This window comes from Cuculus canorus, chromosome 1 (assembly GCF_017976375.1).
Source record: "Cuculus canorus isolate bCucCan1 chromosome 1, bCucCan1.pri, whole genome shotgun sequence".
NCBI classification, from domain to species: Eukaryota; Metazoa; Chordata; class Aves; order Cuculiformes; family Cuculidae; genus Cuculus; species Cuculus canorus.
This window is the reverse complement of record NC_071401.1, coordinates 202,388,260-202,406,257: the sequence shown is the minus strand read 5'-3', so window position 1 is coordinate 202,406,257 and position 17,998 is coordinate 202,388,260. Positions and strand designations below refer to the sequence as shown.

Genomic DNA, 17,998 nt, shown 5'->3' with positions numbered 1-17,998 from the left:
AAAAAAAAAATATACATACACATTTTACAAAGTCTGACTGTCAAAAAGTGAAATTAACAAAGTGGGTCTCATTATGTATATGTCACAATTTTAATGAAACCAACAGTCCTTCACTTACATGCAACAACTTGGAACAAATAAATATGGGAAGTATGCATCAGTAATTTATTAAGCTTTGATGAGCTACTTTTTATTCTTTTAGAAATAGGATACTTTGTCGTTTTAGGCAACATTTTTTTTATCTTAACCGTGGCCACTACAATAAATCTTTCCTTAACAGTCTTCATAAGCAATACAACATTTTGGGGGTGAATATGCTGTTTCTCATGGTAAAAGGTGTGGTAACATTAACAGAAATTTTAAGCCAATTTTTGGCATTTCAGGGTGTATTTAGAATGAGATTGGCTCATACTTTCCTGAAGAAATAGCATAACTCTATACAACAATTGCCAATTTCTCTCCATTGTATGTTTTATTGCTGGGTGATTCAAAACTGAAAAAATGCTGAAATTGTCCTAGGAAAAAAATACTTAGATTGGGTAATGGGGCTAATGGAAAGTGATAATTGGGGAAGCTATAGAAGCTGGAAATTGTCTAGTCTAATAAAAAAGGAACAAATGTTAATTTTGACTGCTTTGCAGTAATCTGCACAAGAGATTTGTATAGCAATAGAAATCTGATCAATGAAGAAATTGTCTTGGGATTTTCATACTAATTCACACACTCTGCAAATCTACATTTTCTGCTGACGTATTATCCTGTTTGTTCAGTTTCCTCTCCTATGAATTTCCATTTCAAATTTAACTTCTAAATACCTTGTGAATATAGTAAGGCAGAGCGACAACAGTGGAGCACTCTTAATCCTTATAGCACTTTCTAGCCAATGCTGCATATTCTGTGGCAAATTTCTCTTAGTGTCAATGGCAATGGCTCTTGAATGCTCTCATGTATATAATTCCATATCATCCTCTTCATAGTATCATCTTCTCCGTAGTGTCGCCTCCTTCATAATATTTTCTTCTTCTTCAGTTTAATATTCTTTCCTATTCAGAGAGTGCAAATAAAGAGTTAATCATTGCAAATGCTTATTGATATAAAATCAGCTGATAAATGTTGATAAGTATGTTCACGGAAGGTCTGCAGAGCAAGTGGTTTTGCTTTGTTTTCTGCTAAGCACTGTAGGCGGCCCAATCCTCTCTGCAGGTCTCTGCTCCCACAGAGTAGTCCAGATGGTCTGGCTCCGACCCTCCTTCCTTCGACGAGAGGTGGGGAGGTGGCGGTGAAATTTGTGTCTGCCTTAAATGACTCATCCCCCAGATCCCTGGGCCTCAGCTGCTATACAGTCCTCAGAAGATCTAACACATGCCTTATATATCATTGCTTTTAACACAAAAATAATAATAATAATAATCTCATCATCACCTCTTGCTCCTGGAACCTTGGAAGGATACAAGGGAGCAGATGTTGCCCCCTCTATTAGCTCTAAGCTGGAAGGCAAGCTGGAGGGTGAAAAGAAGGGCACATTGGGATAGTTCTGGCTACTATAACAGTACAATAGATATTTCGGTGATTTGGGCTTATTGGAAAAAGATCAGTTTCCGAGGTTTGTGGAAGACATAGCCTGACTGAGCCATAAAGCAGATCAGTCTGCATCCACTAGACACCTGGTCATACATGTGCTCAGGGCTGGCTGAAAGCTGTCTGTCCATGCTTAGCATATTCTGACCCCCAGCTGGTTTGCCATACAACACAGTATTAGTATTTCAGTCAAACAATAGCTGGAGCATTGGAGAGGGTTTTAAACCAGCCTGTTTAGTACGTTACTGTGAAGGCTCAGGGAGTTCAAACTCAAAACCAAACCTGTGCAGCGATGACCATGAAATAAATACATTTTCTTATTGTTTACATGTGAGTGCTAGCCCTGCAAGTTAAAATAGAGAGAACTAGGAATTCGTATAGAAAAATCTGATAAAATTATCTTGTTGCAAGTCTGCTGATTTAAATAAACAGATTTTGTATCTCTACTCATAACCAGTCTAAAACATGTGCAGAGGATTATAGGATCACAAGATGACTGGAGTTGGAAGGAACCTCAGGAGATCTCTGTTCAAATTTCCAACTCAAATCTGGGCCAGCTACGAGGTCGCACCATGTTGCTCAGAGACCAGTCTGAAAAGGGGAGTTTATATAAAGTATAAAATACACCTGTTAGAGGAAAAGTACTTGAAATAGAGATCATTAGTAGAATTAATAGAAGAATGGAGTCTAAGTATTGTGAAGGCTTGCACGAGTTCATTAGGTTATGGACTACAGGATCGTAGGAGAGGCAGTTCTCTGTACTAAAACCACGACTTGCATCTGCGTTAACAGAACTGAGAGTACAAGTCAATCAATGATGTAGGTCATAGTGCTTTAAAGACATCGCCATTCAAATATTTCAAACAAGAAATACAAATAAAACCTCAGAATATGTTATTCTGTAAATACCAATTCTGTAAATACCAAGGGGAATTGAGGTGTAATTGGAAACTTCAGTTCCTGAAGTATGGTTACTTCATCCATGGAGTTGGTAGCAAACTTTCAGTAATGACTTGACTGGATTTTTCACGAAAAGTAGTTTCAAACATAAATCACATTGTGCTTAATGTAAAAAAAAAAAAAAAAAATCTATTCTGGACTTAATTATATTGGATCAAGACGAGTTTGTCACTAGAATGGAAGTTAGTGGTTGCCTGAGGATGAATGATCATGATATAATTATATTCGGTATAGCAAAGTGAGTAAATCCCTGCTAGTCATACATATACTGGTGCTTTAACAAAGATAATTTTGCAATGGAGGAAATTGTGTAAGAAACTGACTGGAAGACAGAAAGTTCTTTATTCATGGTTTATTAGAGTATCATAATTCTGCAGCAATGAAAGAAGACACATTTAGCTAAAAGCTTATGCCATCTCAGTGGTATGGACAGAAATTCTGTAGAGCTACAGCAAGTGAAAACAAGGAAAAAAAAAAAAAAGGAGAAATAGGGGTAAATGAAAAGTCATGAAGTATGTAAAGTTGTAACAGAGAAGCCAAAGGCCAGGAGTGGCTGTCAGGGCTAAGACCAAGTGGGAGAAGCTGAAGGGGTGTCAGGAGCAAACAGCAGTGCTATAGCTCACGGGATTGCAAACATTTATTGCCACATACCGGTATTGTTGCTGATAAGGCAGTAACAGTCTTGCCTCTGGGACAGCCTATTTGCTTGAAAGTGGGTCTTATATTATTCCTTAATTTAGGAGTTCCTTTTCTTGTATTACTGAAAATTACATAATTTCTAAAAATCCAATGTATTTTTCATTCATTGGGTTATTTTCCTAATTCTGTTTTCCAGAGATAGTTTCAATTGCAGTTTTGCTCACCTTCAGTTTATGTTCTTATTTCTAGAGCCTTTGGCAGTCTTTCAAGGAGTATCCATGCACACTGAATTTTGTCTCTCAGCTTTAGATGATAGCTCCCAATAAATACACGAGCACTGCTCGCAAAAGTGAGAGAAACTTCCCTTCTCTTCTGCTCCAAGCAGAGCTCCAGAATAAATCACAACCTTCATTGATCTTGGTAAAGCTCTCTTTTCTACTAACTGCAATGGCTGATGAAGTTTAAGATACTATTTCTCCAGTCTTGTTCCAGGTTTTACAACAGCTGCAGCATAAATTAAAGCATCTGTAGTAGTCTAAGTGTTGTTTTTCCATTCCAAAAGCTGTCCTGTCACCTAGGTCATGACAGCTTTCCATGACAGTTATTTTGCTTAAACGTGAGTTTGAACTATGACAGACATATCAGTTCAGGTGGTTTTACTAAAACGATTGTCAACTCTGATGCCAGGGAGAGTGGCCAGATGTGAGCCGGGAAGTACAAATCTGCTTCAGCAAAATCTTGAAAACTTTCAGCCCGTAGAGATGGGGATAAAAGCGGCATTACTCCTCTGTACTAGGTGGCACACTGTTTTAAAATAGTTTCTTTTAAGGTAGTTTCATACCACCTTCTCTCTATGAACTCTTTGCATAGATCATTACTAGCTGGAGATAATGTCATTAACAGCACTGCAGGAAAGACAAAGGTGGGCAATAAGTTTGTCTCGTTCCTGGGTAATTTTCTTTCTATATTTGAAATGCAGCAGGATGATTTGCACACATCATCTAATTATAATGAAATTTGTTTCAAATTGATAGACAATTTAGATAGCTAGAAACAGTGCTTGGGAATGGATCATTTTAAATGTGTAGACTGGGTTAATTTGCACTGAAAGGCAACTTTATTTGGCTTATCATGGCCATATTAAAGTTATGCAAGTTCAACAGGGGTATGTGGGCTGCTCAATCTGTCAAAAAAGAGGAAATACCAGAAAAGATAAATAACATTTGGCTGAAAAATATTTGACTGATGCTAAAGTAACTAATGAAAAATAGGAATTCCACCAAAACACCCAGTCATTCGTTTATGACATTGCAATGGAAAAGTGTTAGAGTTCTTAGGCTCTTTACTTAACTCCCTTGGCAATCTAGGGAAGATGATGGCTATGCATTGCCAGCAGAGTACAAGTTAACTGGATTTAACAAAGGCCTGTTAACGTCTCTAAGGAGACCTCAGCTGATAGTTGTGTTTTGGGAGAAGTATTAGGCCCAGTTTCGTCATCAACAACATCAACATGAAGCCTGAACTCACTATGACATCATGACATTGAACATGAATTTTAGATGCAGCATCCACAATTTGAAATGAAGTTTGTCTAGAAATAACAATTTCTGGGATCTTGAGGGTAGAGAGGAGGGTGAAAAGTAAGGTCAGAACCCTGAACGTAGGAAGAGCAGACTTTGACATTTCCAAAGAGGATAGGGCAGTGGAAGGAAGGGTGGCCCATGAAAGCTTGTTCATATTCAAGGACCTCCTGTCCCAAACTCAAGAGAGTTCCATCCCAACAAATTAGAAGTCAGGTAAAAATGTCAGGAGGCCAGCATGGATGAACAAGGAGCTTCCAGTCAAACTCAAACACAAGAAGAAAGTATACAGAGGGTGGAAGTAAGGATGAGTAACCTGGGGGGGAATACAGGAATGTTGTCCAGTCACTCACAGGTGAAGTTAGGGAAGCTAAAGCCCAAATGGAATTGAATCTGGCCAAGGATGTCAAAGAAATCAGAAATAACTTCTATAAGTACAGAGCTGACTAGGAGAAAAGGACTGCCTGGACATCAGTAAGGCCTTTGACAGTGTCTCCCACAAATTCCTCATAGACAAGCTGCTGATATGTGGGCTGGATGAACAGACAGTGAGATGGATTGAAAATTGGCTGGATGGCCAGGTCCAGGGGTGATCAGTGATGCAAAGTCTAGTTGGAGTCCAGTAACTAGCAGTGTACTCCAGGCATCAACACTGGTTCCAGTCCTGTTTAACATTTTCATCAACAATCTGGACAATGAGGCAGAGGGTACCCTAAACAAGTCTGCGGATAACACCAAACTGGGAGGAGTGGCTGATACACCAGGTGGTCATGCTGCCATCCAGAGGGACCTTGACAGGCTGGAGAAATGGACTGATGGAAACCTCATGAAGTTTAATGAGGAGAAGTGTAAAGTCCTGCATCTGTGGAGGAACAATGCCAGGCACCAGTGCATGCTGGGGGCCTTTCAGCTGGAAAGCAGCTTGGCAGAAATGCATTTGGGGTCCCCGGTGGACACCAACTTGAACCTGAGCCAAAAAATTGCCCTAGCAACAGACAAGGCGAATGGTATCCTGCACTGCATTACATACCCTATTGCCAGCACGTCCCCTCTTCTCAGCACTGGTGAAGCCACACCCTGAGTAGCGTCCAGTTCTGGGCTCCTGAGTACAAGAGAGGCATGCAAATACTGGAGGTAGTTTGATGAAGGGCCACAAAGATCACTGTAGGTCTGCAGCATCTGTTCTATGAGAAAAGGCTTAGAGGGCTGGGACTGTTCAGCCTGGAAAAGACAGGGCTCAGGAGGGTCTTGCCAGTGTGTGTAAATATCTGTAAAGAGGGTGCAAAGAGGACAGAGCCAAAGTCTTTTCAGTGATCCCCACTGAAAACACAAACTGAAACACCGGAGGTTCCCTCTGAACATCACAAAACAACTTTTTTACTGTAGGGTAACCAAGCGCTAGCACAGGCTACCCATGGAGGTTGTGGAGTCTCTGACATATTTGAAAGCTATTTGGATATTGTCCTGAGCAACTGGCTCTAGGTGGCCATGCTCGAGCAGGAGGTTTGGACACAGTGACCTCCAGAGGTTGGTCCCTTCCAATGTCAACCGTTCTGTGTTTCTGCAAGAAACAAACTAATCAAGTACTGTAGAAAATTCCTTAAATTAGCAATAAAGAGTTCAGTCTGTTCAGGAGGATGTCAATCGTCATCTTTTTCATGTGTGAAATCTTACGTATGTTCTGTCAGACACAAAATAACCCAAACTTTCTGATGAAATTTAGACCTGTTCATGATTCGTTCACAGTTTGTTTACTTCCCAAGCAGCTGGTATCTAAAAGAAAAAGAAAAAGGAAGGCTTGAGGGTCTCTAAAAGCAGCCTGGGAAGTGGCTAGACACCAATTTCTGCAAGAGGAAAAAGTTTTCTCAAACTACTGTATAAGTAATAATAATCAACAGCTCGAGCTGCACACAGGGACAAACACAATTTGTATTTGTACTTCAGTCCTGTAAAAATTCTGTCAGACGGGAAGCAGTGAAATCTAAGAAGTTTATATGGGATAATCTACTGAACTCTTCTTGCCAGACACTCCAGGAGCCTGTGAAATTAAGTTTCCTCACGACACCCAATGAGTTATAAGCAACCAACCCAATCCAGGCTTGAGTGACTCAGGCCATATTAGGTCCTTCAGCTTCCAGAGAAGCATGGTTTTGCTTAGGCTATAACAACTGAATAGCTAAATGAGAAAACAAGGGTATTTTCCCTGCTCCTTTATGGGCCAAACCACAACATATGGAATTTTCAAGACATCCAGTGTCTAGAGGGCAGTGTAATGTTCTAGAAAGATGGTTCTATTAATCTAACTCTTTTCTCAGTCTTTATTGGTAGGATTTTGTCAGATGAAGCAATGAATGTTTATGCCCGAGGTTTAGAAAGTAATAAAAATGTTTTATTTTCAACATGGGGACCTGTGCTTGTCTTTATTGGAATCACAGCCTAGGCCTTGTCTGGGAGAAAAATCACTACAGTGCTTGGGCTTTTGTAAACGAGGTCAGCAAGAAAGAAAAGTGCGGCATGAGATTTTGAATATTATTTTTAACAGAAGGAAAGGATCTCTTGTAAACAAACTATATGTGTGAATATGACCTGTGTATATGAATAATGTAATCTGGGCTACAGTAGCTGTTAATGCTTTGAAAGATATAAAACTTTCATGAAGAGATGTAGGAAGTAATGGAATAGCCAACATGGGAATGAATGAACATCTACGTGATGCTTTTTTTAAAATGAGTAGTCTTCAGAAACAGAAAAAAAATGGTGCTGCACTTTCAGAAATAAAATAAGTTTCTTTAGATAATAAAGGCAAATAATTGCACTCAATAATTAAGCAAAATCAAGTTTTCTAATTTCGCCTGTACTAGGCACAGGGCCTTTTCAGTGAACTTTTTATATGGATAAGTTGTATTTTAGAACTGAATTTAATAGCAGACTTCCATTGATGAAGTAGTACTGTTAAAAAATAGTCTCCTTTATTGTTTTCAGAGGGATAACATGCTTATTTGGTTGGGGTTTTGTGGTTTTTCGGTTTTTTTTTGGTTTTTTTTCTAGGGAGAGCAATAGGTTATTTCAGTATACTCCATGGCATTTTGTTTAGATATACACACACAGCTGTACATGGATTTGTAGACGCTTATGCCCATGCAAGCAGATAAGCACTTCTAAACAAACAGCCAAGGGAAGCTACATGCCCAGAACTAGGACACTTAATTAGATTTGTTCTTGTTATTGGGTCTGCCTGAGTCAAAGTTACTTTTCCCCATAGTAGCCCTCAAAATGCTCTGCTTTGTATTGGTAGCTAGAAAGGTGTTGATCATAGATAGCATCATAGATTCACAGAAACATTGACTGGTTTGGGTTGGAAGGGGCCTTAAAGATCATCTAGTTCCACCCTTTCTGCTATGGGCAGGGACACCTGCCACTCAAACGTTTCTGTGGAGCTTTGTCTTCTCCAGGCTGAACAACCCCAATTCTCTCAGCCTGTCCTCATAGCAGAGGTGTTCCATTCCTCTCACCATCTTCGTGGTCCTCCTCTGGACCCGTTCCAACAGTTCCATGTCCTTCTTATGTTGGGAATTCCAGAACCAGACACAATACTCCAGGTGGGGCCTCACAAGAGTGTAGTAGAGAGGGAGAATCACCTCCCTCAACCATCTGGCCACAACACCAGTGTTTCGGCTACTGCTACTGCTGAGCAGTTCTCCACAAGATCAAGGCTGCAAGACCTTGGGAGGGGACGGACCCAAACTGACACAGGGATATTCCTTATAGTATGCCCTGCCATAAAAGCTAAGACAATTGAGGGGGGTGGGAGGTTAAGAGGATGGGAGGCGTTCGTTAGTACAATATTTATCTTCTGGAGCAAACACTACGCAGACTGAAGCTCTGCTTGCCAGGGACTGTCTGGGCATCACCTGCCGATGGGAAGTAAAGAATAAATCTTTTGGTTTCCTGTGGGAGGGACCCCACTCAAGAGCAGAGGAAGAGTGTGAGGAGTCCTCCCCCTTAGGAGAAATGAGTGGCAGAGAAAATGTGTGATGAATTCACTGCAGTCCTGATTTCCCATGCCCCTGCAACATTGTAGGGGAGAAGATAGAGAAAATGAGGAGTAAAGTTAAGCTTGGGAAGAAGGGGGGGGGACGTGGTGTTTTTAAGAATTGATTTTATTTCTCATTATCCTACTGTGATTTGATTAGTAAAAAAAAAGAAATGGTAACTTGTGAGTGTCCTTATCTCGACCCATGAGCAAGTCATCATAATTTTCCCTTCCCTGTGTAGCTGAGGAGGTGAGCGATAGAGTGGCTTTGGTAGGCACTTGGTGTCCCGACAAGGTCAACCCACCACACCTATAAAAATTTCCTGCCAGCTGTTACAGCAAAAAGTATTTTCCCATTTCATCAGCACTCCCTGCTTTTGTAGTAGGAAGGAAAGATGAAACAGTGTTATCTCTACTGAGTCCAGCAAATCTTGAAACCTAAGCAGTGTCAGACATAAACTCAGTCTGTGTTTGTGCAGTTCACACACAGGCTAAAAGGAAGCCTTCCCATGCTTTTATATGAAATAATGAAATATGCGTGTGATCGTTCAGGCATCTAAAGGATTTTCTCTTTCCTTACATTCATGTCATCATTTTAGGTCAGCAGCAAAGCATACTGTCACAGGGGACCTTGTGCCTCTCTTTCTGTGTTTAGAAACTATAAACTCATGTACAAGGTAGGTGTTTGTGGTTGATGCTTTCAAAATCATGTGCTTGAGTGTAGTTTAATAAAGCTAAATCTCAGAAATGGAAGATTTATTTCACCATTTTCTTCATTTCACAATTTTTGCTGTTTTCCCCTTATTTCCCTCTAGGACTTGGGAACTCAAAAGATCATGTTCCTTTACACTGAATGACAAACTAGCATTTCAGTTGATTTATACTTAAAACAATCCCGGAAAGGGGGAAATTTCATAAAGCTGCCAGTTTTTGTGTCTTCTACTAAGCTCCTAGTGTTCTGCTCTATAGATTGCTAGGGTGATATCTGTCCCTCCCAGATGGGAAAGTAGGGCACAGATAAAAAAATTGTTTTCTCAATGTCATAAAGAATGACTAAGAGGAACTAACTGAATATCTCCATCTAGTCTCTTACCAACAAACATCTTATTTTCTGGACTTCTGTGATAGATAGAAAAACTAGAGGTAAATATTTGAAGAGTCTATTTGAGACACATACTGCTATGGAGCCACTAATTTTCCTTTGTCTCTTGAAATCATTTCCTGAATATTTTACAGTATGCATTCAGCATAGTTTAATTACTCTTGGATTTATAATTCAGTGCTGCATGAGATGGCATTAAGATTATATAAATGCAGCTGTCATCCATGTGAAAACACGGCCTTCATAACAAAGCACTTATTAAGGTCATTACCAAAGTTTTTATTTTCTGGACTATGCTACAGAGGCAGCCCAAACAATAACCTTTTCATAAGGATTCATAAGGACCTCTTGGTGTTCACTGTATGACCTTCCACCAAAAGAATGGAAATGAAGAGACAGACAGCGTCAGCTTAGACTTTTCAGTCTGCTGCGGCGCTGGAACAGTTAATGGCTGCTATTTTCCTCTCTACCAAATTTGACCCATGACTCTTCCGAAAGGAATGAAAGAAGCAGATTGGGTGTGCAAGTAGGTCTTTTTGAACATGACTGCAAATACAAGGAGCTTTTCTTTTCTCTCATTCTTTTCTTTGGGTTAGGAAGGGCAAGCCCTGCCTCGACTATAGAAGCGTTTGTGCTCTACAATGCTGCAGAATGAAGACACTCTTCTAGCCAATAAAAAGAAATTCTGCACAGGACGTAAATGTGTTGTTTATATGCCGTTTAAAGTAAACTACAAACACCTTAAAAACAATTAGGATGATGGGAGTTTGGGGAAGACTGTCTCTTCAGAAAGGCTGGAAAGCATTTCTCCCATAATAAAGTATGCTGTAATAGTCATTTTCTGCTAGGTGAATAGGCACAAAACACATCTTTGTTCATAAGGCTTTTTATTGTAGCAGTTGTCATGAGCAAAACCTGAAAGTACTTGAAAATCCATTAAAATCACAATCCGTATAAAAAAACACCATCTCTTGAAACTTTGTCTCTATAGATTTTGTAAAAGTGAGAAGTCGATAAGTATGAGACACATTTATGCAATTTAAGATTAATGATTAACTGTTAAAGTGCAGGCTTTGTACAATCAGGTCTGCTGTTTAGCAAGGAAACAAAACCCTTAAGTCTCTGCATCTGCTGGATGAAGCCAACTTCTGAGTTGCTTTGTATGATAAGATGCACTGAATCTCAGACAGGTTGGCCAGCAACTGTGAACCAGCAACTACTGAATCCCTCTGGGTGCTTCTGTTACAGTACGCTTTCCCAATGGATAATTGTCTTTTGGATTTATGCCTGCCTGCTACTGCTTTTTCTCTGGTTGTGTTCAAGCACTGGTGCACAACTGCTCATTTCTTCAACTTAGGACTTAAATTTCTTGTCTCCTGGATCACACATTTCACCACGAGAGAATGGACTTGCTTTAAAGATCTGTAATACTTTGGCTTACCCAAACCAGTTTCAGAAGTGAGGCTTTAACATTTTTTTAACCGAATTATTGAATTCACCTACATTTTTTTTTCACACTTCCAGGCCACGAACAAGTGCTCGAGTTCCCAAGTTGAAACTGCACCTTGCCAACTTTAAAACATTTGGCTGGTCAGCAGGAAAGGAAAAGCTGCTTGTAAAGCACTGGAATGCATTTTCAATTAGTCACTACATTGCTTAAAAGGAGAGGCATTAGGCAGAGGAGGAGAGGCGGGGGGGGTGGGGAGGGTGGAAACGACAGTGGGGAGGGACAGCATGAGACAGTCTGGAGAAGAGCCTTTATCAGCCCACAACAGCAGCCCTGAAGTTGGAGGCCACTCTTTCACAGATAAGCTTTTGTTTAACAACAGGCTCCCTAGGGAGAGTAAGATTTTCCTGGTAAAAGACCGGGATTTCTTTCAAATAACTTAATATTGCTTTGTATGAAAAAGTGATGGAAAATATGTGTAGGGAAGATGCTATACGGTTATTTATTTCTCTATTATTGCCTGATAACCAGGCTGTTTGCCATCCTGACTAAAACTGACTTTTGTTTTGGTAAACCTTCCTTGGCTCCAAAAATATTTTGAACAAGCTAACACCCTTGAAAGAAGATTAAATAACCAACCCAAACTGCTTACTATACTTGGTTTATTTTCCTGCCCTACACTATAAAGCCCTCATTCCAAGAGGTTTCTGGTAAAGAAAAAGCAGGAGAAAAAAAAAATCTCATGACATAAAATAATCTTTCTAATGCTCAGTAGCCATCACTGCTTATGCTTTTTAAAATGCTTTGTCCTGTACATGACCTTCAAATGTTTGTAGCTAGCCGATCTGGAACTTATTTTTGACTCCACAGCTGTCTAAACTAAGGATGATGCCATTGCTTAGAGATCCTTTTGTGTATGTATGTGTATATGTGAATGCTGTTTTCAAAAGTATATAGATATATTTACTTTAACATGCCTGAAAATCTTGGAAAGCTTGTTCGTTTTTATCATATTAACTGAGAACTGCTAAGCTGTCACTAGTGGGACATGTTATGACATGAGAGGCCCGTGTTATACACTAGGCTGGATTTCAGCAGGTAAAGGAAACTTTCAGGGCTATTGCCTTCTGGCTAACTGTAATAAATTTGCTTAAGTAATATTTCACAGATGTGCTGGCTGTTTCTTGGCAAACAAGCTGAAGATCATAAGAAATTTCTTCACTTAGAGCATAAAAGTAAAGGTTTTGAAGACTAAGTCCTTAACAGCCACAGAAAAAACATTTAGCTAAAAGATGGGCTGGAGTTCTGCTGTCCAAGCACAAGAGTTAAAATAATTTTACAGTAGATCTCCGTTTCTGTTTTATTTGTTTTCTCCTACTATAGCTACACGCTGTATAAAATGCGTGAGGCTGTTTTGGAAAATCCATTGCCTGCCACAAGTTTCTCTGTGCTAAACTTAATCTTCTAGTTTTATTTTTAGAAAGCTTATAGTTGCTTTCTTCAGTGTTGTAGGAAGAGGTGGAAAAATGCCAGCCAGGTTCAGCAAAATGGCGAGCTGGCTTTCGTTCCAGTCATGAGAAGTTTAAGATGAAAATAATTAAAATAAGCATGAATAGCTGTAAATGTGAAAGGAATAACAATCTTTATTCCTACTGTATAGTATTCATGTGGATATATTGGAGGAAATAATGGAGTGTTTTCTGTGGGACGGCAGTGAAAATGTGTCTATGGAAAATATAAAATATACTTGTTATACATAAAATTCTTCACATGGAGATAGTTCGTGGAATTTCTGGATGAACAGAATGAGAGACACTCAGCATCTTGGTGTAGTGTGAAGATGCTACACCACATCTTTACATGGTGTAGCATCTTGGTGTAGTGGAGAGCTAGGCGGGAACATATTTCCTCTGAGTAAATAAATATATAGCCCTGAAGCTTCCAGAGGTTGATAGAACCCTTATCTCTGGAGAAGTACTCACAGAGATGTCCAGAGGAAGGTCACAAAGATGATGAGAGGGCTGGAGCACCTTCCATAATGAAGATAGGCTGAGAGAGTTGGGGTTGTTGAGCCTAGAGAAGAGAAGGCTCCGGGGAGACCTTCCAGCAGCCTCCAGGCTACTGGAAAGCTGGGGAAGGGCTCTTTATCAGAGAGTGCAGGGATAGGATGAGGGGGAACGGGTTTAAGCTGAAAGAGGAGAGATTCAGAATGCATATTAGGAAGAAAATTTGTGCCTGTGCCAGTGAGGTACTGGCACAGGTTGCCCAGAGAAGTCGTGGAAGTCCCATCCCTGGAGGTGTTCAAGGCCAGGTTGGATGGGGCTTTGAGCAACCTGATCCAGTGGAAGATGTCCCTGTCCATAGCAGGGGGGTTAGAACCACATGATCTTTAATGTCTCCTCCAACTCAAACCATTCTGTGCTTCTATGTGTGTATCAGGTAAGAACCCACCTGTACTGCACTGGCCTTAAGAGGGAGGTGGAGGATCTGTAATCCCTCAGTTTTCTCCCACCCTCCTTCCCCAGATCTGCCCCTGCAGTTTCACCATCAGCAGTCTCTGATGTGTTTATCATTGTTACACCCCTCAGAGATAAAGCAAAGCTGCTGGAGCCATTGCCAAGGGGAGCATGTAAAATCTAGAGGTCTGAACTCAGGGTTTGACTTAATAAATTGATCAACTCTTATGACCTCACAAGCTGACCTAGGAGCAACAGCTGGGGCATGAAAAAAGAGGCAGGAGAAGACTCCATGTATGTTTCTCCTAAATGAGGGGTCAATGATGTGCTGGCCTTTGAACAAAGAAGGTGTTTTGTACCTCGGTAGTTTAAAACAGGTTGTTTTAACTGACGGCCATCTCCGGGCTGTTGTCTGGCAGGCAAAATGGTCACAAAGTCTTTTTGGGGCAGGGAGAAGCCTCAATGCCACTTTCTGACAAGGGCAGATAGTGCTGCCTTTTACCACAAACGCATCAGCAAAGGAAGGTTCGAGCTGCCCAAAACCAGTCTATAAAGTATATGGCAGCCCTGAAAACAGTTTAGATAGAGCTTAAGTTTTATCTCACCAAAGCAGGTGATAGCAGAAGACTTAAAGTAGCGTCAAACTTTATTTTGCCTTATTATACCCTTTATTAAGTTTCTGTGAGGGCGAAATGTCTCACACTACCAGATCTCTGTGTGACAATCATATAACTGGTTCTTCTTAACGTTGTAAACCGGTAGCAGAGAGAAACTAGGAGGATATGCCTCTGGTATAAATAGAAAAGTGGAAGTATCTGTCATTTGGGGTAGTTTGGTTTCAGCTGAACACTTCATAAGACGGTTTTGCCTCCCCCCTCCCCCCCCAAATTTTAATTTGAGAATTGCCTGAAATCCCAATGAATCGGTGAAGTTCAAGGAGAGGGTACAATTATTCCCAAGATGAATGAGAAGGAAAAAATGCAAAAGAGAAATATTTAAATGTAGGGAAATCAATGTCAAAAAGCACTACAGAAACACAACAGAAGCCAATCACCTAGACTTTTTCTAAACAAACACACGCTAACATAGCAGTCACACAACTTTTTAGATCACCATAGTGATCTGGAAGATTCTTTACTATTTATTTTTTAAGTAGTAAAAAAAAGAAGAAATTTATTTAATGGAATTATATAGACACATTTTCACCTTTCAGACTTCCAAAGGGTTACATCTGTCTTTGCATTATTAGGCTTTTCATTATTCTACTGTAATAGCAGCCTTGCTATTAATCAGACTGCTTTCAGTCACAGATTCCAAGTCTATCAAGTCTATTAGAGTCAAAAAAAAAAAAATGAAAAGGAAAGATGATTCTGTATTCAAAAGGTTGTAAACTGTTTTTACTGTGTATCTGTCTCTCTGAGGGGGAAAGCTAATGGGAGGAGGGAAGGGTGGGAGAGGAGTTGCATTTGAAAGTCCCTCCTTTAAAAGTGTCAAACTCCAGCCTGTACAGAACAGGGAAAGGGAGACCCCCAAAAACCTTCAGGAAATAATATAAAAGCAAACCTCAGAGGTAGAAGAAAATACCCAGAAGGAGAGGTCTGCAGCTTGCAGTAATCTGTAGATGATTGCTGGCAAAGACTGGAGGCTTCGAGCTTGAGCTGTGTTTGTTCCAAAAGAAAGCCAAGAAGGACGGTGTTAATAAAGAGAGATTTAACTGAGGGCTGTGCTTGGAATAAAGTGGGCTACAAAAAGGTCAAATTTGATCAGTTGGAGCAGATTACAAGGGCTTTAAAAGGTAGTGGTGAAGAAATGAAACTGGGACTGTGAAGCAATATAGCACAAGATTGATTTTGGGGGTGGAGAGAAGCTGGGACAAGTGCTTATCAGCTTGAGAAGGAGGAAGAGCTGTGCTGGGTTTGTTGTCATTCCCAGACTGAGTAGAGTACTTGCTGCTTTTGTGGTTAGGCTTCCCTGCTGAGTTTGGGGTTTTTTTTTCTTAATATATATATATTTTATTTTTATTATTACTACAATGGTGTCTATAATCTCTGACTTGGATCCTCTGAAAAGCTGGAAAGTTTTAAGGTAGGCCTATGTTTTCTTCTGTTTGGTACAGGCATTTTTGGTTTAGCCCTAAATTAACTGGGGCTTGAGTTATAATCGAAATATGAGCCCTGGGCTTAAGTAAAAGGGGAGTTTCTGGTAATTAGAGTCCTTTTAAGACACAGCAGACCTTTAAGCAGATGTTTAGAGAGACCCGAGGGAGATTTTTTAAATATATGTCTTGGTGCTACAGTGCAGCGAGGAATTTTTTCCCCTCTTTTATTTTTTTTTTTTTTTTTTTTTAAGGAGAGATTGCTCTGTAAATTCAAGTTAATAGTAAAGGCTCGCACCGGTCGAAACTGCGGGATTAACTCTCTGCTTTCCTTGCTGTGCTCCTTAGGGGAATGGGTAGGGAACTTCAGAGGAGCAAAAAAACCAGCATGAAAGTTGATCAAGAAGTGGGAAATAGTCCTGGGGAGGGAAACGGGGGACAAATATGCTTGTTTCATTTTGTTGTGGAAACTTTCACAGTTTGTTGCCTGTCTGAGGCATGTGTTCAATATTTAAAAGTTGCTACTGGTTTTTACTGTCAGTACTGTTGTATTTATTTTAAATAGTGAAAAAATAGTAACTTGAGCTGCTAAAAAGAAGGACAAGGGGGGGAAAAAAATCGCTATTAATGCCACTGCAGATATTAAAACTCCACAGTGTTAAGTACTGCTGTTTAATGCTGCTGTAAGTGCCTGGTTTTGCCTGCTGAGAATACGGACATGTAAAAAGTTTGCAGATGGTTTGCAGAAACTTCATAAAAACATTGGAACCATCTGGGAATGTAGATGGTAAAATTATGCAGTTAGTTAAATTTAAAGTTTATTTCCCTCAGCTCTTAAGCGAAACGTGAAGCTGCACCGAATACAGTACCTTTTTTTAAGAGACTAAATGACAAGGGTTTTGAATGCGAGTGTGAATTGTTTATTATTATTGTTATTGTTATTATTAATTTGTTTTAGAGTATACTTGAGCCTCTCTCCACAATGTTTTAATGAACTTTGTGTCCTGAGTTGAAAAAGGAAAAACAACCCTTCAAAAGTCAGACTATAAAATCTACTTACGTGACTGGGTTGTTGGGGTTTTTTTCATATTGGCAGAGCATTGAACTTTCTTTTTTGGAAGTTTAAACTTCTCTGGCCGTCTTCTGAACATGTGTGTAGGAATGTGGGCTGAGATCCTTTATCCTTATCTGTGGTATGAGCCTTGGTCTTATTTCAAGTCATTTAGGACTGTCAGCACAGAGTGATGAATGTCTAATTGACTTCCAAAACTTCAGTGTGGATGTTAGATCACATGTAGTATCGTGCAGGGCTGTGATTGGCATCTGGGATGGGTGGTCACACTACATCACACCAGAGCCAGGATGACTTTTGTGAGTCACCAGTGAATGCCAGTAAAGTGCTTTCGCAGAGCTCCATATGTGTTGTTTTACAGCATGTGTGCTCCAGAAGAGCTATTCTAGGAATTATTTTAAAAGTTTACTTAGCTGTATTGCCCTCTCAAAGAATCCCGTTTTCTTCGAAAAATTACACGTTGACATGACTGTAGAAGAAAATCTCCCTGGAACTTTTTCCCTACAGCATGACTGAAGTTTCCCAACTTTGTGTATGAATCCAGAGATTACAGCTGTATGGACACAGAGTCGGTCAAACGTGATTAGGTCCATTTTACTGGACATTTCTTTGTGTAGTTACTGTGAATGATGGACAGAGCAACTCTGCCCAGTTGTGATATTGTGCAGATCAGCTGCAGGATGCAGAGAGTTAAGAGTTGGCAAAAGGCAGTGTGTAATAGAAGTGAAATGATCACTGATAGTTCAAAAACAAGAAGAGATGGAAAGCAACTTTCAGCTCATACGGTTTGTGGCTTATTCGACTGTAACACCACTTCTACCTTTCCTTATGAATTTTAGTTCCCTTTCTTCAGGCCAATTTCTAGCTTGCTTGATGCTTCTGAGCTTACCATTTTTAGTGTGTCCCCTCCATGTATCAAGGGATACATACGGCTAGTATTTATAAGAAATAGAGGAGTGTTTCTGCATGTTTCTTTTAGGTGGCACAAAGTATTTCTTTAACACTCAAAAGAAATATGTTAGTAAGTGCTGTGATC

At 40.0% G+C, this 17,998-nt stretch overlaps 1 protein-coding gene across 2 annotated transcripts in view; it reads left to right on the top strand.

Annotated features, from left to right (window-relative positions):
- CELF2 (CUGBP Elav-like family member 2) overlaps positions 1–17,998 on the top strand; it is a 549,079-nt gene that overhangs the window by 162,312 nt on the left and 368,769 nt on the right. The window contains exon 1 of one of the 2 annotated variants that reach the window (XM_054084114.1): positions 15,689–15,880. The exons of the other annotated variant lie outside the window; for it this stretch is intronic. Coding sequence (XP_053940089.1) covers positions 15,828–15,880 — 53 coding nt within the window. The 5' untranslated portion in view covers positions 15,689–15,827. Of the gene's footprint in view, positions 1–15,688; positions 15,881–17,998 lie in introns of those variants that run through there. 2 annotated transcript variants of the gene reach the window in all.